The sequence below is a fragment of the Penicillium hordei genome (genome assembly GCF_028827395.1).
Source record: "Penicillium hordei strain IBT 12815 chromosome Unknown utg000001l_segment0_segment0, whole genome shotgun sequence".
NCBI classification, from domain to species: domain Eukaryota; kingdom Fungi; phylum Ascomycota; class Eurotiomycetes; order Eurotiales; family Aspergillaceae; genus Penicillium; species Penicillium hordei.
The window spans coordinates 1,897,409-1,922,265 of NW_026623142.1; the positions used below are offsets into that span (position 1 = coordinate 1,897,409).

At 47.4% G+C, this 24,857-nt stretch overlaps 7 protein-coding genes across 7 annotated transcripts; 2 read left to right on the forward strand and 5 right to left on the reverse strand.

The window, feature by feature from the left end:
• Positions 1-15: 15 nt before the first annotated feature.
• N7537_000710 (putative nucleotide-sugar transporter) lies at positions 16-1,552 on the reverse strand (the record flags this gene model as incomplete). Its single annotated transcript, XM_056891768.1, has 4 exons — positions 1,453-1,552; positions 1,311-1,387; positions 352-1,236; positions 16-289 (listed from the first exon to the last, which is right to left on the reverse strand). The coding sequence occupies exons 1-4, from the start codon at positions 1,534-1,536 to the stop codon at positions 16-18; spliced, it is 1,320 nt and encodes a 439-aa protein (XP_056756763.1). The 5' UTR covers positions 1,537-1,552.
• Positions 1,553-2,593: 1,041 nt separating this feature from the next.
• N7537_000711 (uncharacterized protein) lies at positions 2,594-3,767 on the forward strand (the record flags this gene model as incomplete). Its single annotated transcript, XM_056891769.1, has 2 exons — positions 2,594-2,989; positions 3,045-3,767. 2 exons carry the CDS (start codon positions 2,594-2,596, stop codon positions 3,765-3,767), a joined length of 1,119 nt encoding a protein of 372 aa, XP_056756764.1.
• Positions 3,768-4,448: 681 nt separating this feature from the next.
• On the reverse strand, positions 4,449-9,128 carry N7537_000712 (uncharacterized protein; the record flags this gene model as incomplete). The annotated part of the gene is made up of 3 exons (XM_056891770.1): positions 8,845-9,128; positions 5,876-8,759; positions 4,449-5,813 (listed from the first exon to the last, which is right to left on the reverse strand). The coding sequence occupies exons 1-3, from the start codon at positions 9,057-9,059 to the stop codon at positions 4,449-4,451; spliced, it is 4,464 nt and encodes a 1,487-aa protein (XP_056756765.1). The 5' UTR covers positions 9,060-9,128.
• Positions 9,129-10,663: 1,535 nt separating this feature from the next.
• On the forward strand, positions 10,664-12,768 carry N7537_000713 (LMBR1 domain-containing protein; the record flags this gene model as incomplete). Its single annotated transcript, XM_056891771.1, has 2 exons — positions 10,664-10,971; positions 11,034-12,768. The coding sequence occupies 2 exons, from the start codon at positions 10,664-10,666 to the stop codon at positions 12,766-12,768; spliced, it is 2,043 nt and encodes a 680-aa protein (XP_056756766.1).
• A 6,820-nt stretch (positions 12,769-19,588) lies between these two features.
• On the reverse strand, positions 19,589-20,731 carry N7537_000714 (uncharacterized protein; the record flags this gene model as incomplete). The annotated part of the gene is made up of 3 exons (XM_056891772.1): positions 20,495-20,731; positions 20,027-20,399; positions 19,589-19,943 (listed from the first exon to the last, which is right to left on the reverse strand). Exons 1-3 carry the CDS (start codon positions 20,721-20,723, stop codon positions 19,589-19,591), a joined length of 957 nt encoding a protein of 318 aa, XP_056756767.1. The 5' UTR covers positions 20,724-20,731.
• A 610-nt stretch (positions 20,732-21,341) lies between these two features.
• Positions 21,342-22,774, reverse strand: N7537_000715 (iron-containing alcohol dehydrogenase; the record flags this gene model as incomplete). The annotated part of the gene is made up of 3 exons (XM_056891773.1): positions 21,342-21,713; positions 21,791-22,297; positions 22,427-22,774. 3 exons carry the CDS (start codon positions 22,772-22,774, stop codon positions 21,342-21,344), a joined length of 1,227 nt encoding a protein of 408 aa, XP_056756768.1.
• A 282-nt stretch (positions 22,775-23,056) lies between these two features.
• Positions 23,057-24,433, reverse strand: N7537_000716 (putative extracellular exo-polygalacturonase; the record flags this gene model as incomplete). The annotated part of the gene is made up of 3 exons (XM_056891774.1): positions 23,057-23,697; positions 23,747-24,113; positions 24,164-24,433. The coding sequence occupies 3 exons, from the start codon at positions 24,431-24,433 to the stop codon at positions 23,057-23,059; spliced, it is 1,278 nt and encodes a 425-aa protein (XP_056756769.1).
• Positions 24,434-24,857: the final 424 nt, after the last annotated feature.

The window sequence follows — 24,857 nt, forward strand, 5'->3', positions numbered from 1 at the left end:
AAGTAGCCAAGCCAATCAAATGTGCTCAATGGGGCCCTCCGGGAGCAGCACCTCTCCCTCTCTCTGGTCACGGGGCAAACAAGCCTTGAGCGGAGGGCGGACGATGTCATTGAACATAAAAGTTCCATAGACAAGGAGCGCGAAGCCGGCAACTTGGAGCCATTTGAAGCTCTCCCAGCCGAGTCCAAGCGAAACAAGCCAGATGAAAAGCGTGCGGCAGGTGTCGATTGTGCTACGAGAAGTAGCAGAGACAGTGCGGGTGACAGAGAGACCGAAGAAGTTGAAGCCACTAGGATAAACGTTAGAAGGGAGGATAGGAACATGGAGTTGAGCAGCAAGATAAACACATACCCGATACTGATCATGATGAACACGCTCGATATGGCAACAGCACGGTTATTGAAAACTTCGTGCAATCCCTGCTTGATATCAAAGTAACCATATCGGCCGGCATCGGTCCGTCCAACAATAAGATACATGATCAACATGCCAATGACAGTAACTAAAAAGCCGAAGACACCTTCCCAACCCACGACATGGATCGGTTCCATGGCGTAATTCTCCAAAATCCACTCCTCCAGTACAAACTGCGTGGCTGTGAAGATCTGCGCCGCAGCAATAAGCAGCACGCCAATGACGGCCTGAACAGCCTCAGGGGTCCGAGCTACATCACGCGCCTGCATAAGAGCACGCGAGGCCGCATCAGTAGCACTCCCATCCTGGGTGATATCATGGCCTGACTCTCCACTGAATAGGGCTCCAGAAAGACCCACAATAGCCACACCTAGGACGACAATAAAGAGTGCGCTCCACTGGTAGAAGTGGAGTCTGCGGCGAAGGAAAAGGACACTGAACAGGCCTACGAAGAGGACAAGGGCACCCCGAGTCATCTGGTAGATACTGGCTGCCACAAAGAGAAGACCCACGTTCATGAGGGTTGTGCCGGCGATATCGCAGCTCGACGGCGCTGCAAGAAGTAGGATCTTCCATCCGCGGAGTGGGATTCGGCTGTCATCTTCGGGTAGGGGCTTGGGGTGTCTGCTGTCACTATCAAGTTCATCGACTGTGTGGTCATCTTCATGATCGAGGCCTTCGTCATCACCGTTTATCGGGTGATATCCGCCCGTTAGAAGGGGTGAAGGGTCACTGGATAGGCGTGGTGCGATGTATTGGCGGTAGAGGAAGGTTAAGCCGACAACTAGCCAACAGCCCATTTCACCCATAAACATTACGGCACTGTTTTACCGTATAGTGTTAGCATTCATCGCTAGTGTTGCAAAGCTATATCATCAACACGAGGTGAAACCTACGTTTGAATGACAGGCTGCTCGAACAGCTTCCGCTGGCTGGGATCTGGGGAATCGCAGTTCCGCACACATTGCATATCCTATTCGAGACGCGGCGTTTAGTTTGTGTTTCTTGTTTCTTTGTAGCTCTGGATCGAGGACGAACCTGATACTTGTTGAGAATGGTGTTGCACACCCCGGTCACGAGCATCATCGTGACCAGGACGGGGATGAGGGCATTGTTTGCCATCTTGTCCCACTGTGTTGGTAAAAGTTAGTCCAGGTGTTAAGAGGATAAGAAGATGAAGTGAGGAGACCCTGGTGAGGCCAAGTGAGGAGACAAAGCGGAGAGCTTATCGGAGCTGATAACATGTGTCACGGTATCAGGACTCCCCACAAGGTACGGCTTCTACATAACTAACGTAATGTTGTACATTAGTACATATAGCCCATGCTCTCTATGGCTCAAATGCTACTTAAATATGCATATACTTGATCTCCTCACTTCTTAGCTTTCCCTTTTTTGAGTACTCAGTCCTTGCTTTTTGTTGAGTATAATTAAGCACGGCCTTAACCCCAATTTGCTTATTACATAAGCACGCCGATCATCCATCCATCCATAGATCCACATGTGCCAAGCATCAGTAGCAACGGGCAGTCAATACTTGAACTGTAATATATCGAGGGATATTTGATATCTTTGATATATTTGATTCTCATGCAGATTGTGGATTTGAGGGCTAGATGTGGCTCTTACTTGTATTTGCTAACTTTTCAAGTGATTTCTAGCACAGTTGCTCCAAGCTGTGCATGGCCGAGTAGCATCAATAACCTGGTACTTGGATAGCAAGAAAGGTGAATAGGGTACGATGCTACCAAATATGATCATTCAAATTATCTGGTCTTACACATTTACAAAGAAGAGACTCAGTGCCCAACATTCCCCTCTGAAAATGGACATCTTTTTCAGCTCTTATTGAAGTGGGTTAGACAAAGCCTTCATGAAACAACCCAGGAAGGTCACACAGTGGGCAGCGAGAAGATAAAGAAAACATCTAGAATATCAACCTTCGGATGAAGCGCCTTTCTTAAATTTGTTTCAGTGCTACGCTAATGACCCTGGAGTGGCATCAAAGTCCTTTCAAAGGGCGCTCGCCCATCCACGGCGATATCATATTCAATTATACATATATCCTTGGCATTCTGGTACATGTTCACCTTTTTGAGTAGATAAATACGGGCCCTGCTTCCTTTGAGAAAAAAAGAAGAAGAAGATCCAACTGCGCTCTCAGGTAGTCCTACAGATAATGGGGTTCTTCTGCCTTGGCAACTTCATTGCTCTTATCGGTATCCTTTTGGTCGGTCCGACAGCAACATCAGGTGCAGCTGTTGCCGTTGTACCTCAAGCAAATAGCAACGGCCTTTGTTACAAATATGTTGTCCAGGCTGGCGAAACTTGTTCTGTGATTGCTCAGGCACACTCTATCACCACGGCTGATATCGAAACCTACAACGCTCGAAGCTGGGCATGGTCTGGATGCAAACCTATATCGCAGGGCTCTTCCATCTGCCTCAGTTCTGGAGAGCCCCCAATGCCAGTTGCACTTCCAAATGCTGTTTGTGGGCCCCAGGTGCCTGGAACAGCACGCCCCACCAGCTGGTCTGACCTAGAGTCTTTGAATCCGTGTGTGACCAATGAATGTGTAAGTTGACAGTTTAAACCCCTCTCTCTTAGTTTGTCATCTAATATCTTAACAGTGCTCTTCCTCGGGTCTCTGTGGAACCACTTCGGACTTTTGCACTTCTAAGGCCCATGTCACTACAGCATTATCTATATCCACCAGCACCCATTCAGCCACAACAAAAAAGACCACCACATCTACTAGCACAACTAAATATATTCATCAACTTGTAGCTAGCACTGAGACTTCATCCACTAGCAAGACCACTAAGACTAGTACAACCAAGTGTGTCTCCACAACGACCACTAAGACTACTTCCACCCACAAAACCACGACGGCGTCAACCAAATCATCCCAAACAAAAGCAAAAACAAGCACTAGTACTAGTACTAGCACTAGCACCACCAAATCAACAACTGTTAATCCATGGTTACTCACAATGTACACCAAGAAGGACTGCGCGGGCGACTACTACATACTCCAAGGACACAATGTGGGCTACTCGAAGACCTGCGTAAACCTGCACGGGGGTCTAAGCAGCAAATATACGGAAACAGGTGTTTCCTGCAAATGGTTTACAAACCGCGGCAAATCCATCTCTGATTGCGATGCCAGCACCCTCAAGAGACCTCAATCCTGGACAGTTGAGGCTGGTATCTGCACTGTATTCGATACTAAAAACTGTAAATCGAGCCTGTATTCTAATGCTTATACGCCTGAGCTGAAGGCGCCTTGTCAGAATCGGGGTAAATTTGATACGCCGAAGTTTCTTTCTATGAATTGTTATACTGAGGGTTGAGGTTGGGGCTTCTGGTGTGATGCATTACTTTTTGGTCTAGCCTCTTGGGTTTGATTCACGTTATAGAGCTCATGCTTATACTATAAAGACATCTATATGGTTTTCCGAGAATCATTGACGATCTATTATTTACTCATGTGGTTTTATATTGGAATAATGTTGACGGTAACATTGCCTTGGGTTGCGATCAGCTCCAAAAAGGTCCTGCATTCTACAAAATATCCTTCGAATCTCCCATTGCTTCTTTCCGCATTCTGTCCAGCGCTCACTAAGCTTTATTGGGTTATCACATGATGACTCTGAGCGCCCTCCTAAAGGCGACAGAGAAATGACCCAGCAGAGGAAATATGGTACGTAGAGCTACATAGGTACATATGTACGCATGTGTAAAATTCAAGTTCCAAAAAGAAATCCAAATAAACGACCCGGTTAAGAACCTAACCCCGATTTTTCCTCCCTCCAAACGCCATCGCTGAGGCCAATGGACAACACAAAATTCCAAAAATAATTAGAAACCCAAAAGGTAGATCCCCAAGGATCACAAGAAATTAACCAGGAGTCCCGCGTAGGGTACAAACGTATCCCTCCTGGACCATATATACGCTGGAAACGAACCGCCGAAATAGAATGTTTCAGAGACTCAGCCCATCTTCATGTAGGACTAGTGATACGTACATGCTCTCAATACAAACCAGGAACCCACTTCTGACTGATGCGAATGCCTTCTCTCTCGTAGCGCGCAACAGCATCCCAGTCAACCTCAAGCTGTCCCATAGCACCGATGCCCTTGACCTGAATCTCAGGCGGAATGCGCATCCAGTCCGCAGCCCTGGCAATGGATTCTTCATCCCACGGTTCATAAAACTTCTCCAGGAAAGCAGCCTCCTCGGCCTCGTCGGGAGGAGTTAGACTAGCAAAGGCAGCCCAGTCATCATCCACCGGGGTAGCTTCATTGATATCGAAGTCCTCGAGTGAATCATAGCCCAGGTGAGGCAGATCCTTGCTTGCGAGGTTTGAAAATGTATCATGGATTGTGTCAAGCGAGGTGGGACATTCCGCCCAGGGATCCTTTGTATCGCTATCCTCCAGTTTGATACTAACATCCTTCTTTCCGTCCTTGTCAGCAGACTTCGTTCCCTTGACAGAGGACAACTGCGGAGTGAGCAGCTGAGTTGATGCTGCAGCAGGAGACGCGGTCTTGGCTCCGAATTGGCTATTAACCCTGGCCATAGGCGTGTTGTTGGCAAGGAGAGGCGTAGCAATACTTTGTTTTGCAGGAGAAGCTGCTGCACTAAGCTTGGTGGAGGGTGGAACTGGTCCGAGTGTGGTCACCTGCTGGGTTTCCGGACTATCATTGGGGTTCAGTCCAAGACCCATCGAGATACTTTCATGGTAATATTTGAGATAATCCTCAATCAACTCTTCCTCCTCGGGTTGATGGCTTTCTTCGATGTGCTTGTCCAAGACGGCTTGTGTAGCGAATCCTTGGTAGTGGTGTTGACACTCAACCACACTGCATTTGAAAGCACCTGCCATAGCTGCAGCATTGGATGTGGCATCTGCCACCGCTTTGTTGTATTTGGCCGTTGCGCCAGGGGCTGCAGTTGGTTGAATTGGGGATGATGCCACGCCATGAGACTGCTTTCGCTTTTTGGGAGGAGGCAGCTTAAGATCCTCGGGGGCAAGTCCGCCAGGGGCATATTGAGGGACGCCCCTGGGAGACGGAGCCGCGAAAGGTGCAGCTGGGGCATTTGCAACAGACTGGCTAGAGGCGCGCCGGGCTCGTTGTAGGGCTTCTTCCTGTGCCTGCAACTGCTGCAAGTTGGTCGCGTTCAGTGCCGGCATGTTGCCTTGGATTGCCTGAGCGTTAGAGGTAGGAGGTTGGGAGGCATTAGGACGTTGACCTTGTTGCATGCGAGAAATCATCACAGCGAACAACTTCCGCATAAAAAGGATTGCACCAGTGAGGTAATCGGGAGTAACTGTGAAATGCTCATTTACAACCCAATCCTGCGAGGGCTTGAACTGCCTCATCAATTGGATACGCTAAGCGAAATCAGATTAGTAAATAAACGCCTATTCATGGATATTATTAAAGGAGAGCTTACCATGGCGAGAAGATTCTTCACATTCTTCTCCTGGCCTTGCATCTTTGCAAACCATTGTACAAGGGCATCCAGCCGGCCGAGAACATCCAAAGCTTCACGCAGTTGTTTGGTCATGGCGGCCTTCTGCTCTGGCGAGACAGGCATAGGCTTTGCGGGTGGGGCGTTCTTGGCGATGTCATTATAAACCTCCATAACTTGCGGTGGTAGGTTCCTGTTCCATGCCTCGTCGGCGGCAGCTCTGCTGAGTACCTGACCCCGACCTTGAGCCTGTTGCCTCCGAATGTGTGCCTCAACCTGAGCTCGCTGTTGAGGAGTCATTTGTGCAAGCTGTTCCGGCGTGAAAGGAAGAGCTGGCCGTTGGGGAGCCGTCCCTTGGGCGCCTGGAACTGCCACAGGTTGGCTCATCTGAGGTGTAGCTGTGGCTCGGGCTTCAGTTGTATCATCTGTGCTAGGTCTCTTCTTTGAGGCCTGCTTCCCGGCAGCACCCTTAGCACCTTTAGTCGCAGCTCCAGCTTGGGGCTTTGCGTTCGCCGCTTTGGGGGTCGATTGCGGGGCTTGGGGATGCTGTTGCTTCATTTGCGGGACAGGCTGTACTGCAGGAACCGGAGGTTGCACCGCAGGTTGGTTTAGCTGGCCAGGCTGCGTGTTTCCTTCAAGTTGCATTGCTCGGTTCTGTGCAACCTGCATCATCTGCTTTTGGCGGTTTCGGTACAGAATCTCCCGAATCTGCTCATCGGTGAAGTTTGACGCCTGGTGTCCAAGCTTTTGGCGAGCCATTTGGATGTCTTGGGTAGAAATTGGCCGCATGGCTGCCATGTTGATAGCAGTGGATTGTTGGCCAGGGGGGAAGCCTGCCGCGTTCGTAAACGGGGCCTGGGTACCTTGGAATGGAGTTGCCGCTGGACCCTGGCCATTCTGGTTGACTTGATTTGTGGAAGCTGAGATGAGCTGACCAAGATGAAGCTTCTGAAGCATCATGAGGCGCGGGAGGTCGTTGGGGCTTGCAACTTGAGGGTTTGAATTTGCCCATTGCTTGAGTTGACCCCATGATTTGACGTTGCTGGGAACTTGCATCGAGGTGCCATTCATGTTCAGAATAGACGGTGGGAAAGACACGCGATCCATTTGCTTGCCCTGCTCAGGAGTCATCTCCACGCCATTGTTTTGCTGCCGCAGCATCTGGAGCTTATAAATCTCATTATTGCGTTGTTGACGTTGCTGCTGAGTCATTTGCTGGCCTTGGGGCATTCCTCCTGAGCTCAAATCCTGTGGGGCACTCATCGAGCCTCTCATGATGGCGTTGCCCATCTGATTATTCATCATTGGTTGGGCTTGGCCTGGTTGAGGTTGCGGCTGCGGCTGCTGGCCGGGATTGGCTCGGGCCATGTTGTTGAGAGCCGCACGGCGTTGCTGCATGATAAAAACCCGAGCTTGTTCAGGAGGCATGCGAGCGAGTTGTTCCTGGATGTGAGGCGGGATATTGGAGGGGATTTGGGGCTGACCTTGCATCGCAGCTTGTCCTGCAACGCCAGCCGGATGCTGGCCCATGTTCGCAGGTCGGGACGGTGGTCGCGCTTGAGCGGGCACCTGGACCGGAGACATCTGACCCGGCGCCATGGGTTGATTCAGCATTGGCATGACGGGGCTCTGTCCGTTCAGTTGCGGCTGTGATTGGGGCGTCACCTGGCCACCATGGCCCGACATCGCCATCTGAGCCTTCTGGGCCGCTTGTGCACGTGCCTGGGCTTGGGCTTGAGCCTGAGACTGTTGTGCCTGGAACTGCATTCGATCTTGAGGAGTGTTGGACCCACCCTGCAGATGCTGCTGGGCAAGGAACTGAGCCTGAGCGTTTGTATTATTGGCGTTCATATTCGCTTGGCCATTCTGGCCCATTTGCTGTGGAAACATGTTGTTATTGTTCGGAAATGGGGCCTGGTTCATTTGGGAAGAGCTGGCAGGAACGACTAGTTGACCAGCCTCCTGGGAGCGCAGGCCATCTGCTTGCTGTCCTTGGATGTTTTCCACATTGCCAATAAAGTTTGGGGGTTCCATCGTTTGGCCTGGATTTCCGGGAAATGCAGAATTGCGTTGAAGATTTAACATGTTTTGAAGCATCTGTCGCTGGTGCTGAGAATTCATCATCGGGTCGCCCATCATGTTACCATTGGTATCCACCCCAGCATTTGGCGCGCGTCCTCCCATTTCCAGACGAGAGCGGCGATGGCGTCTGATCTGGCTGAGGGCCTGAGAGCGGAAAAAATAGGTCATTGGCTCAAGGTTTTTCCGTGCCAGGTATTGTCGCTGGTCGGGTGTCATGTTTGACAGGTTCAATTTGATCTTCTCCATATCTTCCGGGTTGGTTTTGTTCAACATCTCGTTTGCCAGTCGAGAGACGTGGTCAAGATCTTGTGCTGAAAGCGTGCTGAGGTCGTCGACCATCGGAATCCCATTGCCAGGCCGCTGTTGGGATCGCTGTTGCTGCTGCTGCTGCTGTTGCTGCTGCTGCTGTTGGAGCATCGCCTGTGACTGCTGTTGCTGTCGCTGCTGCTGTATTGCTGCCTGTTGGTTCTGCCCATTCATTCCCATTGCCATCTGCTGTTGGCCAGAAACTGGGGACGCCTGCATGCTCTGATTGATGTGCTGCGGAAAAGCGCCTGGAATCTGATTTTGACCAGCGCCCGTCTGGGGCATCATTCCACTTTGGTAAGCGACCGCGGCCTGTCTCTCTCGGGTGTTTCTGATGTGAAGAAGCTTCTCGGTACATTCCTTTTCGTATTCGATCTTCTCGTTGGCTTTGGTGAATGCTTTTAATTCGAAACTCATGGCCGCCTGGGCCGCTTGGTGGAGATCGATGCGAGGTTGGATCAAACGGAGGGAGGTGATCCTAATTCACGTAGAGGTTAGACCAGATAAAAATCAAAGCGCAAAGCGCAACGCCAGTTTCGCAGGCAGCAAATGATTCAACTTACATTTGATAAACATTTGTCGCCCGAGTCTTAATTGGAACTTCAGCCTTCCAACCTCCAAATGGTCCCTGGTTTTGCAACATTTGCGCAACATAGGTCATCATAGCTTGCACACTGTCATTCTTTGGGACCTGCATGTTTGCGTTCATCCTCATCGCGGTATTTGGGGCTGGCCGGCCAGGCCCCGCGCCCGGGTTGGGGAACTCTCCGGGATTCATAGCGGACACCCCATCAATGGGGGATCAATGGGCAATCCGCGAAAAGGTTTCTTGAAGGTTGGCATTCGCTGGAGTACCATGCGAAACTGGGAAGATGTCGCAAGATTAGTGATGAAGACGCAAGGAAGGAGTTCAACACGAGTTGATTAGCGGGAGGGAAAAAAAAGGTAAGCAGGTGCTGGTGTGGAACCGTGAGTCGAGTCGATCAGGAAGGGTGGGGATGGATGGGAAATGGACGAAACGGAGGACAGGACAACGCAACGAGGAAAGCCAGACGTTCGGGCACCAGCGTCAGATGGATTCAATTCGCTGGTCAGCACCTGATTGTGGCTTGGAGCGAATAAGAGCAATTGTAGGGTGGATTGGATCCGTGACAGGGATTGTGCAGCTCTCAAGTCGCACCAGGCCTCAGTTGCTGTCCTCTCTACGCAATGACAAGAAGATTTGGGGGGTAGGAGAGAAAGAACAGAGGTAACTTACTGAAAATTAGAATAACACTGAGACAAAGAGACGGGTGCACAGATCTTGTTGAACTGGAGGCAAAGAAAGAAGTGGCGGGCGAGTAAAGGAGATTATTATGTATGGTCTTTAAGGATATTATTAAATGAATGAGAAGTGACAAAATGAAATCAAAGGGCTATGTTTAATTAAACCATCATCCCATTGAGTGTTTTTGATTTTAAGATGAAGAATAATGGTATCTGGGAATGAATGGGGGGACGCGTATCAATAGGATGGTATCTCTTCGTATTGCAATGTTACTCTAGTACTATTTTGGAGGGGGATCACCTGGGCACCAGGGTAACTCAGAGGTACTTCTATGTACCTCAAGTTTTGCCGGGGTTTCCACTACTTGGCTTAGTATCCCCAGGGTACTTTATCATGTTTCTTACATGTACTACAAATACATTACTGCAAATCCTGATGATCCCTCCGGCCGTTATTTAAGTACCTGAAATCTCAAAACACGTCGTCATCATGTTGTGGATCTTAAATAATGCCCGATATTCATGTATTCATGTACCCATTGTAATAAAATGATTACGGGGTATATAAGAGTAAGTATATCTTTTGGTACATAGTAATATCCATATGTACGACAATTGGAATAAATACATATGTAGGTTTTTATTATCCTAAATATTTTACCCAAAAGCAAAAAAAAAAAAGAAAGAAAGAAAGAAAGAACGAAAAGGATTAATAAGGGAAAATCAGTTCCCATAAGATCGACAAGGCGTTCTGGCCCTGACCTGATCCGGAGAAACCAATTGGTCAAGAATCCGGAAACACTGCCAGGAGTCTATGGCTGGGTACCAGGTACTCCACTATACAATTGAGCACACGACCATAGCCAAGTCCCCAATACTACTGTAGGTACAAAGTCCTCCACCTGGGCAGTTGACACAGTTAGTCAGAGCTTAAGTCAGCCAATCTCCTGGCCCCAAAACGTCAACCCCCATAGCCTGTTCTATATATACACTTCTACCTTTCAACAACTTCCAACATCCGGTCGCCTCTTTCATTTGCGCCCTGGATATCTCGCCATGAAAAACGACTGAAAGTTCCTTTCTCTTTTCCCCATTGGCTTTCGCTGTTTCTTCAGCATGTTCCCCGTATCTGTGTCGCCCATCTCGGTGGGCTCGAACGTCTTTTTCGCATTTGCCTTGTCCCTCATCTCCGCACTTGTGTTACTTCTCCTACGCCGGTTTCTCACTCTCCGCGCCACCCCCGCGTATTTAAGTGTCCCTATATTTCTGGCTCTGGCTCTGCCCGCCAGTGTTGTGCTCCTTGTCCCCATCGACTTGGCGTCAAGTTCGCGAGATGGATCTGGCCCCAAAGCAATCTGGCTACCGGAGCGAATGGTTCTGGTATGCTGGCGCATTGCCTACTGGCTAATCTTCGTTCTCACCTGGTAAGTGCCCCGCGTGCTTAGACTTGACCAAGAGCTGTCACTCATTCTTATCTCTCTCTCAGGGCCATCCTCCCATTACTCGGTGAATACGTCGACTCGGGCTACCGTGAGCCAAAAGGCCGACTTATGTACTCTCTTCGATCGAATGCCCAATACCAGTTAATTGTCCTAGGATGTGCTCTGGTGGGGTTGATCTACGTTTCAATCTCAAATGGGTTCGAATTCACATCCATCAAAGGTCTCATCATGGCATTGGCCTATGTGTGGGGTCTCGTCCTTGCTATTTATCTTATGGGTCACGGTCTGGTTTCGATCCCCCGAAATCTGCTCCGAAACTCCAATGTCAGCGGTCGGCTACGCAGGCTCCAGGCACATGCGCCCAAGGTGCACGATCGCCTGATGGACTCGGTCAATGAGTTAGCGAATCTCAATGGGCAGGTTTCACAGCTACAGCGCCGTAAGACAGGAACTGCTCGTGACTTCCAGGAATGGATTGAAGAGCTTCGGGAAGGGCACGGCCAACCCGACGTGCGGGCCCCGATCCTTGAGTCACCCGATCCATCCGCCACGATACCTTCTGTCATCACGGAACGCTATTTGGCCGACCTTACACGGCGGCTTCAGCGTGCTCGGCACATGAAGGCCCGATTTGTGGATGAGTGGGATCGTCTAGTCCAGTTATCAGCCGATCTCCAAGCCATCATCAATTCTGCAGCTTCAAAGAAGCTCGAATTTGCACCGGCCCCACGTCGGTCATCCTGCATCCCTCATGTGAGACTTCTCACCCCGTACATGCGATATCAGCTGTATTCCAACGTCATTCCCTCGGTAAGGCTGGCCTTTGGCGCGTTCTTTGCAGTGGCATCGGCCTGCATTGTTTGGTCGGAAATGATCAAGTCTTTGGCACCCCATCTCTCCGCTGTGAGTTTGACCGTGGTCCCAAATTGGAAAAACCATCCAGTTGGCTTCGGTGGTCAGCTCACGGCCTCGGCCTGGTTATTATACATGTGTTCAGCGGCTCTCGTTGGTGTCAGTGATGTTAAAGTATGGGGAAATCGCGCGCTTGTCCGTCGTAATACATATGGCGAAAGCGCCTGCTGGTACGCTGGTCTTGTGGCTCGGCTGACCGTACCAATTGCGTACAACTTCTTGACCTTCTTACCAAAAGAGTTCCGGCGAACCACCACTTTCTACGAATTCCTTGGTAAACTCATCAACCTGACGCCGCTCGGGAAAGGGTTTGACTTCATCTTCCCTATCTTTATCCTCCTGCCTATCTGCGCAACACTATTCAACCTATATGGACGTATCAAAAACATCTTTGGATGCGGCCTTGCAGAAGATGACGATATCCACGACGTTGAAAACAACCCTGCCGGGTATGGCATGGGTGGCTGGCGTGAGGGTCGCGACCTCATTGAACGGGAATTAAATGGCTTCGGTTCTCTGGCGGTCTCCTCCCGTGGTAGCCGTTCAACGTGGGCGTCGGATTGTGACGATGAAGGCTCCCCTGGGTCGTCCAGACTGCGGATCCCGGTTGCAGAGAGCTCTCAACCTGCGCAGAGGACAGTGGTTGCGCCTACTATTGTAGAAGGTGAGGATGGGGAAGACGAGAACTTCTTCCAGTCCTTTGCGCATCGCGTCAAGAACACATTTGATACTACCAACACTCCTCGGTGGTTCCAGGGTGAGCCGTTCCGACTTCCGCGCTGGATGTCGGGTGATGACAATACCACAGAAGAAGGTTCGGCGCTATTTGGAGGTCGGGCTGTGCCTGGTCGTCTGCGCCTAGGTTGAACACTTGCATTGCGATGTTTAAATCCCTTCGACTGCTGGACAGTGTAATATACCGTTTTGCTTGTACATATGTAGTTCAATTGTTTTGTCTCGATTGCTTGGGTACACTAGCTCTAATTGAGAATTTAGTAAATCATAAAAGTGCAAAAAGAAAACAGGGAAGGGGAGGGGAGAAACATTAAGCAACAACACTCACTTGCTCGTCATGTCCCCCCTTCCAATCCCTAGTCCTTGATTATAATGGTGCAAATGCCCACCACTATGACAACCTGCCTCCATTTCCAAGTACCCATTTGTATTCAGCTCCTAGGGTTATCGCCCGGCTCATGTGAGTGATATCACGTGAATGGGGCTAAGGACGCCGGATAACCACCATTAACTCTCACTTCGTATGGAAGACTCTCTTTTTGGATACTGTACGTTTTTCAATCACCCATGATCTACTAGATTGCTTAATATCCAATATTAAGTCCCTTTTGCAGTCCAGGAACGAAATTGTACCAAATATTTTCTTGAACGTTTCCCTCCTGTTGAGCACAATCATAAATAATGTCGAGTCAAAAAGGGCCTACCTCCTCGCCATCCACTACCTCTAGTGCATCCAAGCCATTTAAGAACAACTTTTGGTATCGGTATTTGACACTTACAGCGATCCAAATCCTTAAACGTATTCGACCTCGGGAAGGGAACGTTCTTATGTTAACGGACGGAATATGCGTCAAGTATGGGCGCCGCGTTCATTTATCTGAAGCATCAACAATGCGGTTCATATCGCAGCATATATCTATCCCGGCACCAAAAGTTTTATGTGCATTTACTCGATTCGGGTGGACGTATATCGTGATGGAAAGGATTCGGGGAGATATTATTGGCAGAGGCTGGGTCAATCGAAGTGAGGATTCAAAGGCGAAACTTCTTTCACAATTAGCTGAGAAAATCCGCGAGATGCGGGAACTTCAGCCGTCAGAAGGCAATACGGTTGCTTCTGTTGATGGCGGATCGCTTTTTGATTGTCGTGTTCCGGGTCGTTCCTTGCGCTTCGGTCCATTTAATAGCATCCAGAACTTTCACCGGCATTTACGTATGGGTATGGAATTTGATTCAAGGCTTGACATTGAAATTCAGGAACTTATCAAACAGCAAAGCAAGACTTGGCCTTTGGTATTTACCCACGGGGACCTTAGCAGCCTCAACATTCTTGTTCGTGGAGATGATATTGTTGGTATTATTGATTGGGAAACTGCTGGTTGGTATCCATCATATTGGGAATACACTTCTGCCCACCAAGTCAACCCACAAAACTCTTTTTGGGTCAATGAGATTGACAAATTCCTACAACCAATGTCTGAAGAGCTGGCGATGGAACAGGTCCGGCAAAAACACTTTGGAGATGTTTAAATAATTATGTCTTGTAACTCATATGATGATCTCCTTCTGCTCCATCAAGCCATAGGTTGGAACCTTCCTCGTATTAAAATTGGCCTGACCATCAAAACGGTACTGGTCTTTCTTTCGCTGACAATAACCCATCACCTCACTACGCACGTTTTCCCACTCTCTAACGCTCGTGCCTAGAGCATTGGGATCGACCTTAAGTATCTACAAAGCTTCTTTCACCCAAAAAAACACAGTTCCAACCTGTTTGGTCTTGCCAAATCAGCGTATTCCGCGGGATTTCGACTGGGCAGCTTCCATCCGCCACCTTGCGAACCATAATGCGGATAAGCAACATTGTAGTAGGGAAAAGTGGGCACTCGTGCTCCTCGAAGAACCATTTAGAGCCCCCGTGCATTGTTGGTCTCTCCTTTGCATCATAACGGGCCCCCGTGTCATCCTCTACTTGCACTTTTGGTCCCACGATTCAAAGTCCAGGGGTATCTATCTCGGACTGGATATCAGTCTTTATTAATACCCGTCGAAGAAGTTCCTGTATGACTAACTCACGTGTCTTCCTTGCTTGGCATTGTAGAATTGCCTCCACATGCATAGAGAGCAACATACGGCCAATATTTGTTAGATGGCATTCTGCGAACGATCTTGACATGTTGATGCACTCACCTGTGACCTCTGGCTGGAATTTACTACCGCCTCCCTTCGAGGTAGATAGAACGAGAACAATATATACACACACGGCGGAGGCTCCAACCCCAAAGAGAATTATACTACATATATAGAGATTAGAATACCATGACTCCCATCATGTACGGCTGACGGGTATGATTACTATATATGTAGTGCTTTGATCAGGGATAAACCGATGACGTACTATGTACCAGGTCTAGATTTCGTAACTAATATAGCATCTTGATTTATTTGAAAAAATGACATATACTACCAATAAATCTTACCAATAGCCATGAACAAGTAATCAGATAAAACAAGTACGTGGTTGTTGAGATATAGAGCATCACTGAATGCAAACTGTAATAGATGGGCATCTTCGTATCAATTATCAATGAAAGGTTATACGTACAAGAGTTTCCTGCACGAAGTATGCTTTTACCGCATTCGTATACGCCTAAGAATTCATCTAGAAAGACCACTAAAAATACATGATAATGCCGCACAAGCGGACGATTATTCTTGTAGTAGCTCTATAAAAAATGTATATAAATATAATACTATAACCAAAGGCTCGGTTTTCTCAACCCTCGGGATAGTTAAGGTTGATATGGGAAATATATATATTTATAAATAAAGTTAGATAACTTAGTCTTATCCCTAGTCGGAAATATTAAATATTCTTAAGGTAATAGAATGGTTCAATTTACATTCAATATTTATAGGGCATTAATATACGCCTATGTCCGACAACACTATATATATATGGATTAGGCCGCCCACTAATGATGTCCATATATATCCGTGGGTCTCCCTATACACATGCATAGAATAGAAGCATGATAGTATACAATTAGCAGGAGGTACGGAGTGGTATAATATTCCCACGGCCAATAGATAGGGTGTAGAGGGAACAGTTGAGGGGGAGGGGAAAAACCATATATAATATGTGTAATGTGTCTCCTCATAGTTCTGCGGAGAATAAATGAGCCCGCGTAGTAGGTGGGAAACTTCCCCGTCGTCGCATTGGCGTTGGTCGCGCTGAAACTGATGAACCGAGACCTTACTTATATCTTCCCTAACTAGGTAGATGGTTAGAAAATCCAGATTGTCGAGATACCATGTCTATATATAGTCTATATATGTACATTTTGTATGAGCACGCCATATGAAGAATACCTAGATTTTTGAATTGTGCACTAGGAAAATTGTACATTGTGCAAAGGACCCAATTTCGCGAATGCGGGTGACCAGGACTGTTAATTGGAGTCACTCAAAATTGAAGCCAGTGCGTTAATTGGTTGGTTGGGTTGAACATAATTCAGACATTTTATATTCTAAAATATAAAGGGGCAAAAAAAAGATGCCCTCGTCCAGGTTCGAACTGGAGACCTTCGGATGTCAATCTTGTTACCAAGAATGTCATATGAAAGGATATGAGACCGACGTCATAACCAACTAGACCACGAAGGCTACCACTGAGCCACTTGTGCTTTGTGATGAAATTTTTTGAATTTAATGACAAGATGGATCAAAACAGACAGGCGCATCCTTGCGAATAGACAGTGTCTTTTTAGGGGTTTCAAATTTTTAATTAGATTTCACCGATTAAACTAGTTTATCTCAATACCATTCACTAAAGTTCATCATAGTCAAAAGAATCATGGATTGATTATCCAGGTAGTGTACCATCTCCGGCGAGATGTCTTTGTGAAGTATCAGTAGAATCGTATACGTTTTCTTTTTTTAGCATCTATCTACAACGAGTGAGGCGTAATCGGCTAGGATGAATTTAGAAGGCCGGGAGCTCCCGTCCGTTAGCTGTAGAGGTTTCCCCCTCGCTATATATTCATACTAATAAAAGTGTCGCCTTAAGCCGACAGACCAATATATATCTTGGGTAGCAGCGCTAGATATGACAGCACATACAGCCTACCAAGGGGGCGTCCGAGGCTGTTACTAGCCGTATATAAAACGTATAGATAAACAAGATCCTGATATACCTGACTTTAATATCATTATCGAAACAAAAACTCCAAGCGACAACCGATCAAGATAGATTCCGGATGGTATGACCGATTAGATACCAGAAGACCGCCCTTTTGATCAAGAGAGCCAACATATAATGAGACACCGTAGTTTGATTCTCAGAGAGCCCAGAATGTCATATAACTATCCCAGAATTGGATGTCATCGTCACCGCGCTTATATCCCGTATTCATAGTTGCATATCCATACCCCAATGATAAGCCTTTATTTATAGTGTGTAAGCTAAAACCATCTAGTAAGAATACTCTAATACTTAGTCTAATATCATATAGACCTAGATAAAATAAAAAACTTTCATACTACGTATCTGATACTTACCCACAGAGGACCAACGATTTGCGACCCTAATACAGACATAACTGGTGATTTCATACCCAATTCCATAGGCTCATTTATTGATTGAATTTAGAACTCTAACGGTACATGCTTTACATATTTCGTTTTCCCATTCCATACTGCCAGCTAGACAGCAATACCAGACAAATCCTCCTAACTTACTATCGTACGTCTCCCTTAATGCGTTATAATAAGTACCGATCACCATAGAGGTTATAGAGCCAATATTGGAATCAACACCGGGCGTGCAAAGATAAGCTAGAAGGGACATAAAATACTAGCTTGTAAACCTACTATGGATAGCTTGACCAGAATGCAGACCGTGGCTGTCTATTATCTCACCGCTATTCCCCCAACCTCTCCAAATCACTCTGTATATATAGCCACAGAGAAGAGTTTCCTTGCCATCGTATTAGTTTGGGCCATCACCATTATAGACCAGAAAACACAGACTAGAAACAGGGCATGGAGTCAATAGATGCCTAACTAGATGGATGATTTTTACTAGAATTAATTCCATGACGTTTCGGTTGAGATATATGACTTTGGAATTAGTACGCTGTAGGATGGGGTGGCTAGCTCGATAGTGAAATACGTTAGTTACAATTAAGCAGGTTAATAACCGGATACCGAGCTTATTTATGATATTGAGCAAATTGAAAGCCTTCTACAAGGGATGAAAACGCACAACGAAGTATGTAAATAAATACGCTTCTATCCGAATAGTTCGATATAGTCGAAGAGGCTTTAAAGAAATCTCAACTCCACAAAGTAGCTCCAAATAAGCCCAAAACTACTTGCTTAGTTGAATAAATTGCACTTTGGGTATCTGGTGGAAAATGGATAACTATCTGGTGAGGTACATCAACCCCCAGAATCTTCAGGCATATTCAGGCACCAATATTAGTAATAATTAATTTCCGACCGGATACACCTTGCGTTGGCAAGGTTTCGGTTGATGTAAATAAGTCATATATTTACATTCCTGCCAGACTGATATCACAAGCCGAAGTGGCTCAGTGGTAGCCTTCGTGGTCTAGTTGGTTATGACGTCGGTCTCATATCCTTTCATATGACATTCTTGGTAACAAGATTGACATCCGAAGGTCTCCAGTTCGAACCTGGACGAGGGCATTTTTTTTTGATCTTACAGCATATTAGACATGTACGTCTTTCCACCAGCACCATCACCACCACCACTACTACTGGTTCTCATCTAGGGGATTGGTTGTTTGCCCGTAACTTGGGTCTGCATGTGCCCTCGCCTTCTGTTGTTGATGATCCCTGTCTCGTTTAATTTGTTTAATTTGTTTGAAATCGTTAAAAGAGTCTTTGATATTCTGGACTGGTGCAATTATCATCAGACCTATGTCCCAGTTAGGGTCTCTCAAGAATGCGAGTGTGGGCCTTTGTGTAGACTAGTGATAGTGAAATTGCCGGCAGTCTGCCGCTAGGATCGAGCATAGCAACCTCAGACCTGTCAAGCGAAAAAATTGACCTCTTGCGAGAGAGCTCTGGGGGAGGAGAATCTGTGGGGAAAGAAGAATTGTAAAAGCAAGTGTCAAGGCCAGAGTCAGAATCGGAGGGAGGTGAGGTGATGGGATCGTTCTCAACAGGGTTTGGGGAAAGGTCAAGCTATTTGGCCTTCCTGAGCTAATCTAGCAAAGTATGATTGGCTGATGTGATAACTGGAGGGAGTTGAGCATATATTAGCTGTCTTTATTCACGTTTTGTCCTCATGGTCCATCTGGTTCTTCTTGTTCGCCACCTGGGTTGGGATAGGATTGACTTCGGCTTTGGTCAACGGCTTCCCGTTCGTTGTACTCCCACCTCGAGACTCCCATCTCAAGCAAGGGCTGTGCGTGAATCCCTCCAGTTAATCCGTCTCCCGTGTCTCTCTGGGGGTGGCCAGAATCGGATGGACCTGGAGCTCGTCATAAAACTCATGCTTGAAAGTAGTGGTGTAGCGTTAGGGTCGAAGATGCCACCCGTACCCAAAGGCATCTCTATGCCCAAAAAATGTAATGGGGATCTCGGTTTGGTCTTAGTCCTGGATACGAGGAACATGGTGGGCCAAGACTGGAACTCCGGTAGGAACTGGTCCAAGAGTTTGGCATCTACCCTATTTGATAGAACCAGTCACTTTTCTTCATACCCTGACGCCATTGCTTGATCTACTTCATGACCTTGAGGGATCGAGATATTTCCTTGGATCTCCCTATCTAACCGACTCCTACACAAGAAACCCATCGATAAGGATATCTAAACTATCTAACCAGTTTCCCTGTAGTTCATTTTATTTTATTTATGATTTTTCTTGATCGGCCTTGGCTATGTGGCTGGCTACTATGTAAAAAAAAAGGAGACCAGCTATCTACAATTTTAATACCCTCTGGATCTCATTCGCAACCACATCCTCCAGCCTCATCACCTTCGGCTCCCCAATCAACCCATTAGCCCGCTTCGCATACAGGGTCCCACCTTCACCCCAGATCCGACGCAATGTCAACACAGTAGCCGCCGGATTACCAGCCTCCCACGCCGCAGCCTCCGCCTCGCGCAACTTCTCCAGCGATGTGCGAGACACATCCCATGGCTGACCATCAAGCTGGCGGTCAAACTCTGCCTGAATCTGGTCAGGGCTCGTGGTAAACGAATTAACACACAAGGCAGCGTTGCGCGTCTCAGCCGTAGCATGAAGCAGAGTGTTGAGGACCAGAGTTCCAACACTGGCAGAACAATCAGCCAATAGTCCAATCCAACCCGAGCCAATGAAACAAACACCAAAAAGGAAAAGAAAAGGGGTCCTTACTCTTTCATCGTCGTCAAACTAACCTCTCCCTTCCCCTTCTCACCCAACAAAATAGCCCGACGCCCTTTGACATCCCATCCACCAGCCTCCTCCAACCCAGGCACGAGATGAAGATACATCTCCGCGAACGGGCCAGTGACTACATATGAATAGGCGAGGTCGTCGCGCGAGATCTCATTCTCAAGGTACGCGCGCACCTTCAGCTTAAGCTGATGTGGCTTCTCGTTCGCCGAGGCCGGCCCGTACTTGATATCCGTGCCGTACTCGGAGGGCAGGAACCATTTCACGGTGGGGCTGGCTGCTGCCAGTCTGATGAGGGGGATCTGTTGGGCTAGGGTGTTGCGACCCAGTGCTGAAATCACAGTATCGATTCCTGTTTGGCTTAGTGGTTAGCCTTTGGTTTGGTGGTTTGGGTGCTTTTGATATTTGAGTCATTATGTATGGATGTCACGAAGGAAAGGTTTCTACCTTCGTATGCTGCTTTCACGGCATTTTCGTCTTCCACATTACCCACAATTACCTCTACGCCTTGCTCTTTCAGCTTGTTCAGCCGTGAGACTTTGGTTTCAGCTGTGTGCGGGGAAGTGAAGATGGCGATACGGCCGAATTGGGAGCGCTCGGGCAGGATGGCGTCCAGGATGAATGAGCCGATGTTTCCCGTTGCTCCGAATAGGAGGACGTTCTTGGCGAGAGACATGGTTGTATAACTTTGCTGTGAGAACTGAAAGAGTTGTCCAAAGCGCAGCCCTGGAGATGGTGCATGGTTAATGTATAACGCGAAATGTGGGGTGTGGGGGGTCATGCTTATCAATCAATTTGGAGAGGCTCCCAAAGTTAATATTTAATCGCCATTTTAATTGAAAATGTTGGAATGAAGGACATGTTGTACATTTTATTTGGGAGTGGAAGTGCCCAGGTGGACAGAATATCTACATATCTGTGGTGTAGATATATAAATTGTTACCACCGCCCAAAATAATTGGAAATTGAAAGCTAGAAACCTGAACAAAAATTGAATTATCATCGAAGTATCTACTCCCCTATTGTCAGATCTTCCCAGACTTTGCTCCATGACATGATCGTGAAGCAAAGCGAAGTAAGATACTAGCCCTACCTAACGTACTCCTACACAAGAAACTCGTCGATAAGGATATCTAAACTATCTGGCCAGGCCCGTTATGGTTTACTTTGGTTTATATATGCCTTTCTTAATTGATATTAGCTGGGGTTGAATACTCCTTATACAAGTATGATGCTAGTTATGAAGCTGCTTTGTTTGGAATTTTCTTTATATCGAGGGGATTTTCCTGAATGCTTAAACTACCATCTCCAGGATCTCCAATACCTGAGACTTCTCCTTCAGTGGCACTGGGTTTGTCTTGCACCAACGGTCATGTAGACTATTCTCTGCCAGTCCATCCAACTGGTCCCGCCCAACTTTGACATCGCTCAAGGACCGGGGCATTTCCAATTCGCGGATGATAGCATCCAAAATATCACCCAAGTCGGATTCTTCCACCTTGACTGAGCGGGCACGTAGGACCTCTGATACAACAGGGTCTTGAATCAGAAATTGGCGCACGCTAGCTTGTTTTTCGCGGTTGGCGTTGTACTTAGCATTGAACTTGCACACGGCGGGGAGCAAGATACAACTAGTTTCACCGTGGCCGACACCCAGTGGACCAAGCTAGAGAACTGTTAGTCAGACCAATTGAGGCACCCGTGGGTGCCTTAGAAGGTAAAGAAAGAAAAGCAATCGCATACCTGATGTCCAATCCCATGACTAGCACCCAACTCAATTGAACCACTAGTACATGCTGCCATAGCATCCACTGATCCAAGCTGGCACTCTAGATGCGCATCACGGTCTGATCGGTCCTTTTTACAGCGCAAGAGACCAGGAACCAACAATCCCAGAGCACTCCGAGCTAGTTCGTCTGATTTTGTAGTCGTACCCGATGTAGAACACAGATTTTCGATACAATGATCAATTGCACGTACACCTGTACTAAGCCAGATTGAATCGGGAGTCGTTTCCGCCAGCTTCGGATCAAGGATAACCAGCTGCGGCCCACGAATCGGTGACTGGAAGCTGTATTTACGCTTTGAGTGGTCTTCTGTGCCGCCTGCAAAGTTGGAGTATTCGCCGGCGGAGAGAGATGTTGGTACGGAAATGATCGGAAGAGTTGGTGCTTTGATTTCTAGTCGCTTTCTGGAGCCTTCTGCGAGTGTTTCAAGCTCTTCTGGTGTACTGACTTTGTTTGCGAGGATCTGAGGGGAATGTTAGGCTAAGAGGAAATAAATATCTATGAGCTTTCAGGGGAGAATAAGAAGAGGCGAGAAGAATATAAACAGAAACAAAGAACGCATGAGAGTATAAAAGAAAAAAGAGGTACCAACCAATGCAACGATCTTGGCGCCATCGGTCAAGCTGCCAGCTCCAACAGTCAAGAGTAGATCAGCATGCACAGTTCTAACCTCTTCGGCAATCTGTAGCACCTCTGACCACAAAGTGTGGCTCCGCATACCGATCCAATGACCAACCAGCTTATCCGGCCCTAGAGAAGTCTCAAGCTGGTCCATCACATTGGTATTTCGCGCCAATGACCCCGAGCAGATTACATATACACGCGAAGCTTGGAAGGTGCTATTGAGATGCCGTGCTGTGGCTGCGGGAAAGTCGATGCCATAGGAAAGAAGTGGGCGCTCACGGCCTTCAAAAGCGGGTCGAACTTTTTCCTCTGACATTTTGGCTTGGTGATAGACAACCAGTGGGGTGGAAATAAGGTCAAAAGAAGATCAAGCAAACAAAAATAGTTACCATTGAGAACGTCATACAGGGAAGTGCTCATGTGGGGCTGCGGGGCGCCTTTATGGTCTGATTTATGCTTGAGCATAAACTCGATGTGTGTTTTGACGTAGAACTTCGGAGTTCTGCTCTATTTAGCTTAAAAAAAAATAGTAGGGATGTTATTCTCTAGAGTTTTTATTCCTTAGACTTAAGAGTGAATGTGATAATTTGGAGGACGTTCAGCATCCGTCGAGCCCGTGCACCCCGCCTTCCGTTGTATACTTGCACGATCCAACCCCCGGCGTAGTCGCATTCTCCTGGGGATACAGCACCACGTTATCAAAATTAATATTGTAGCACGGATGCACATTTGAGCATGAAACAGATGCCACCTTCGTCGAAGTGCTCTCGATATAGCCCGTGAAATTTACAAATGCGACGTTGGAAATATCCATCAAACTCGTCCCCGAATACGAGCCATTATTTCCACTGTCTTGTGTGATAGCAGGTCCGCTATTGGCTCCGTAGACTTCGAAGTTTGAGAGTAACACATTCCGAACGCTGCCCCAGCCACCGCCGCGAGCGAGTCCGGCACTCTCATACGAGCTCTGTGGTACAAGTGCGCCAACCCAGGTTTTGATATACGCGCTGTTGTGCATGTCCTCGTTGTATCGGATTATCTTGACTTTGTCGATATGAATATCAGCCACGCTCGAGTCCTCCTGGTATTGGCCCAGACTGCCTATAGCAATCCCATTTCCGCCACGACAGGTGACATTGCGAATGTCGATATTGTACGATCGCGGTTTGATTGCCACGCAATCATCGCCACCTTGGTAGATGAAATTGCTGAGTTGGATATTCTGCGCATCCATTGTGTCTATCTACAGTGTTAGTCGGCTGCGAGGGAAATGGAGTGACCGTCATACCAAATCCGTCAGTATTCTGGACCCAGTTTTCGCCGTATGGCGCATCTACCGCAGTCGCATTGCAGTAGATGTTATTGAAGCGCATATTGGTTCCGTTCATGATATTTACGCTCCACAACTGGGGATCTTTGATGTAGAAATTATCGACACTGACATCGGATACATTCCAAAATACAAACGGCATCGGTCTGCCGGGTTGCGTGTCGCCTTTCTCGGCTGTGTACCATGTATTCCCATTGCCGTCAATACCACCAGTGCCGTACCCATCAATCCTGATATTTTGGCCAGTGATAGCGAACCCAGCGGCGTGGTTTTGGAAGGCAATTGGGTATGAGTTATTGCGCCAGTAATCCAAATCGTCAGAAAACTAGCTCGTATTAGTTGCGTTATCCTTGGCTATAGTGACAGCCCACTTACTGTCCATTTTCCGCGCCATTCAATCGTTATGTCGTTTACAATGGGATTCAACCGAGTACCGATCCAGTAGGCTTGGTCCTCTGGAAAGATGATCCTACCACCATTACCACAACGGTGGAAGGCTTCTAGGATATTAGGAACATCATCTTTCTGGTTCCCAATGGCTTTAACCGTGCAGACATTAGAGCTGTGTTTTTCGTTTGCATATACAGCAGTTGACAACGCCAACCCTAAGGGGAGGCCCAGGGAAGGAATGCCGAAGAATTGCATGGTGTCCTCGATAATTAGACTTGACTGTTCAGCTGTCCATCTTCTAGTAAAGAATAATTTCTTATATCTACCTAGCTATAGCACTCTGCACTCGCTTGGATTTCCGATGTTACACTCGGTTATCTTTACACCGAGCGGACACCACGACATGACATTGCGGAGAAAACTGACTGCGGGGAAAATATTAGGCTACATGGAATATGCAGCAAAAATGTCGACTTCAAAGGCTTCTAAGTGCTTGTTACGCCGATCCTTGCCCAAATCCTGCAAATACCAACATCATTTGCCATGGTTCTTCCACCAATCGCGAATATGCAGCGGTGAAACTCCCCAAAGTTCACTATTGCACAACATAACCATTTATATACGTGCTATTCTCCGTATTTTATACTTTTTCTACCATCTTGCTACGATATACAGATAT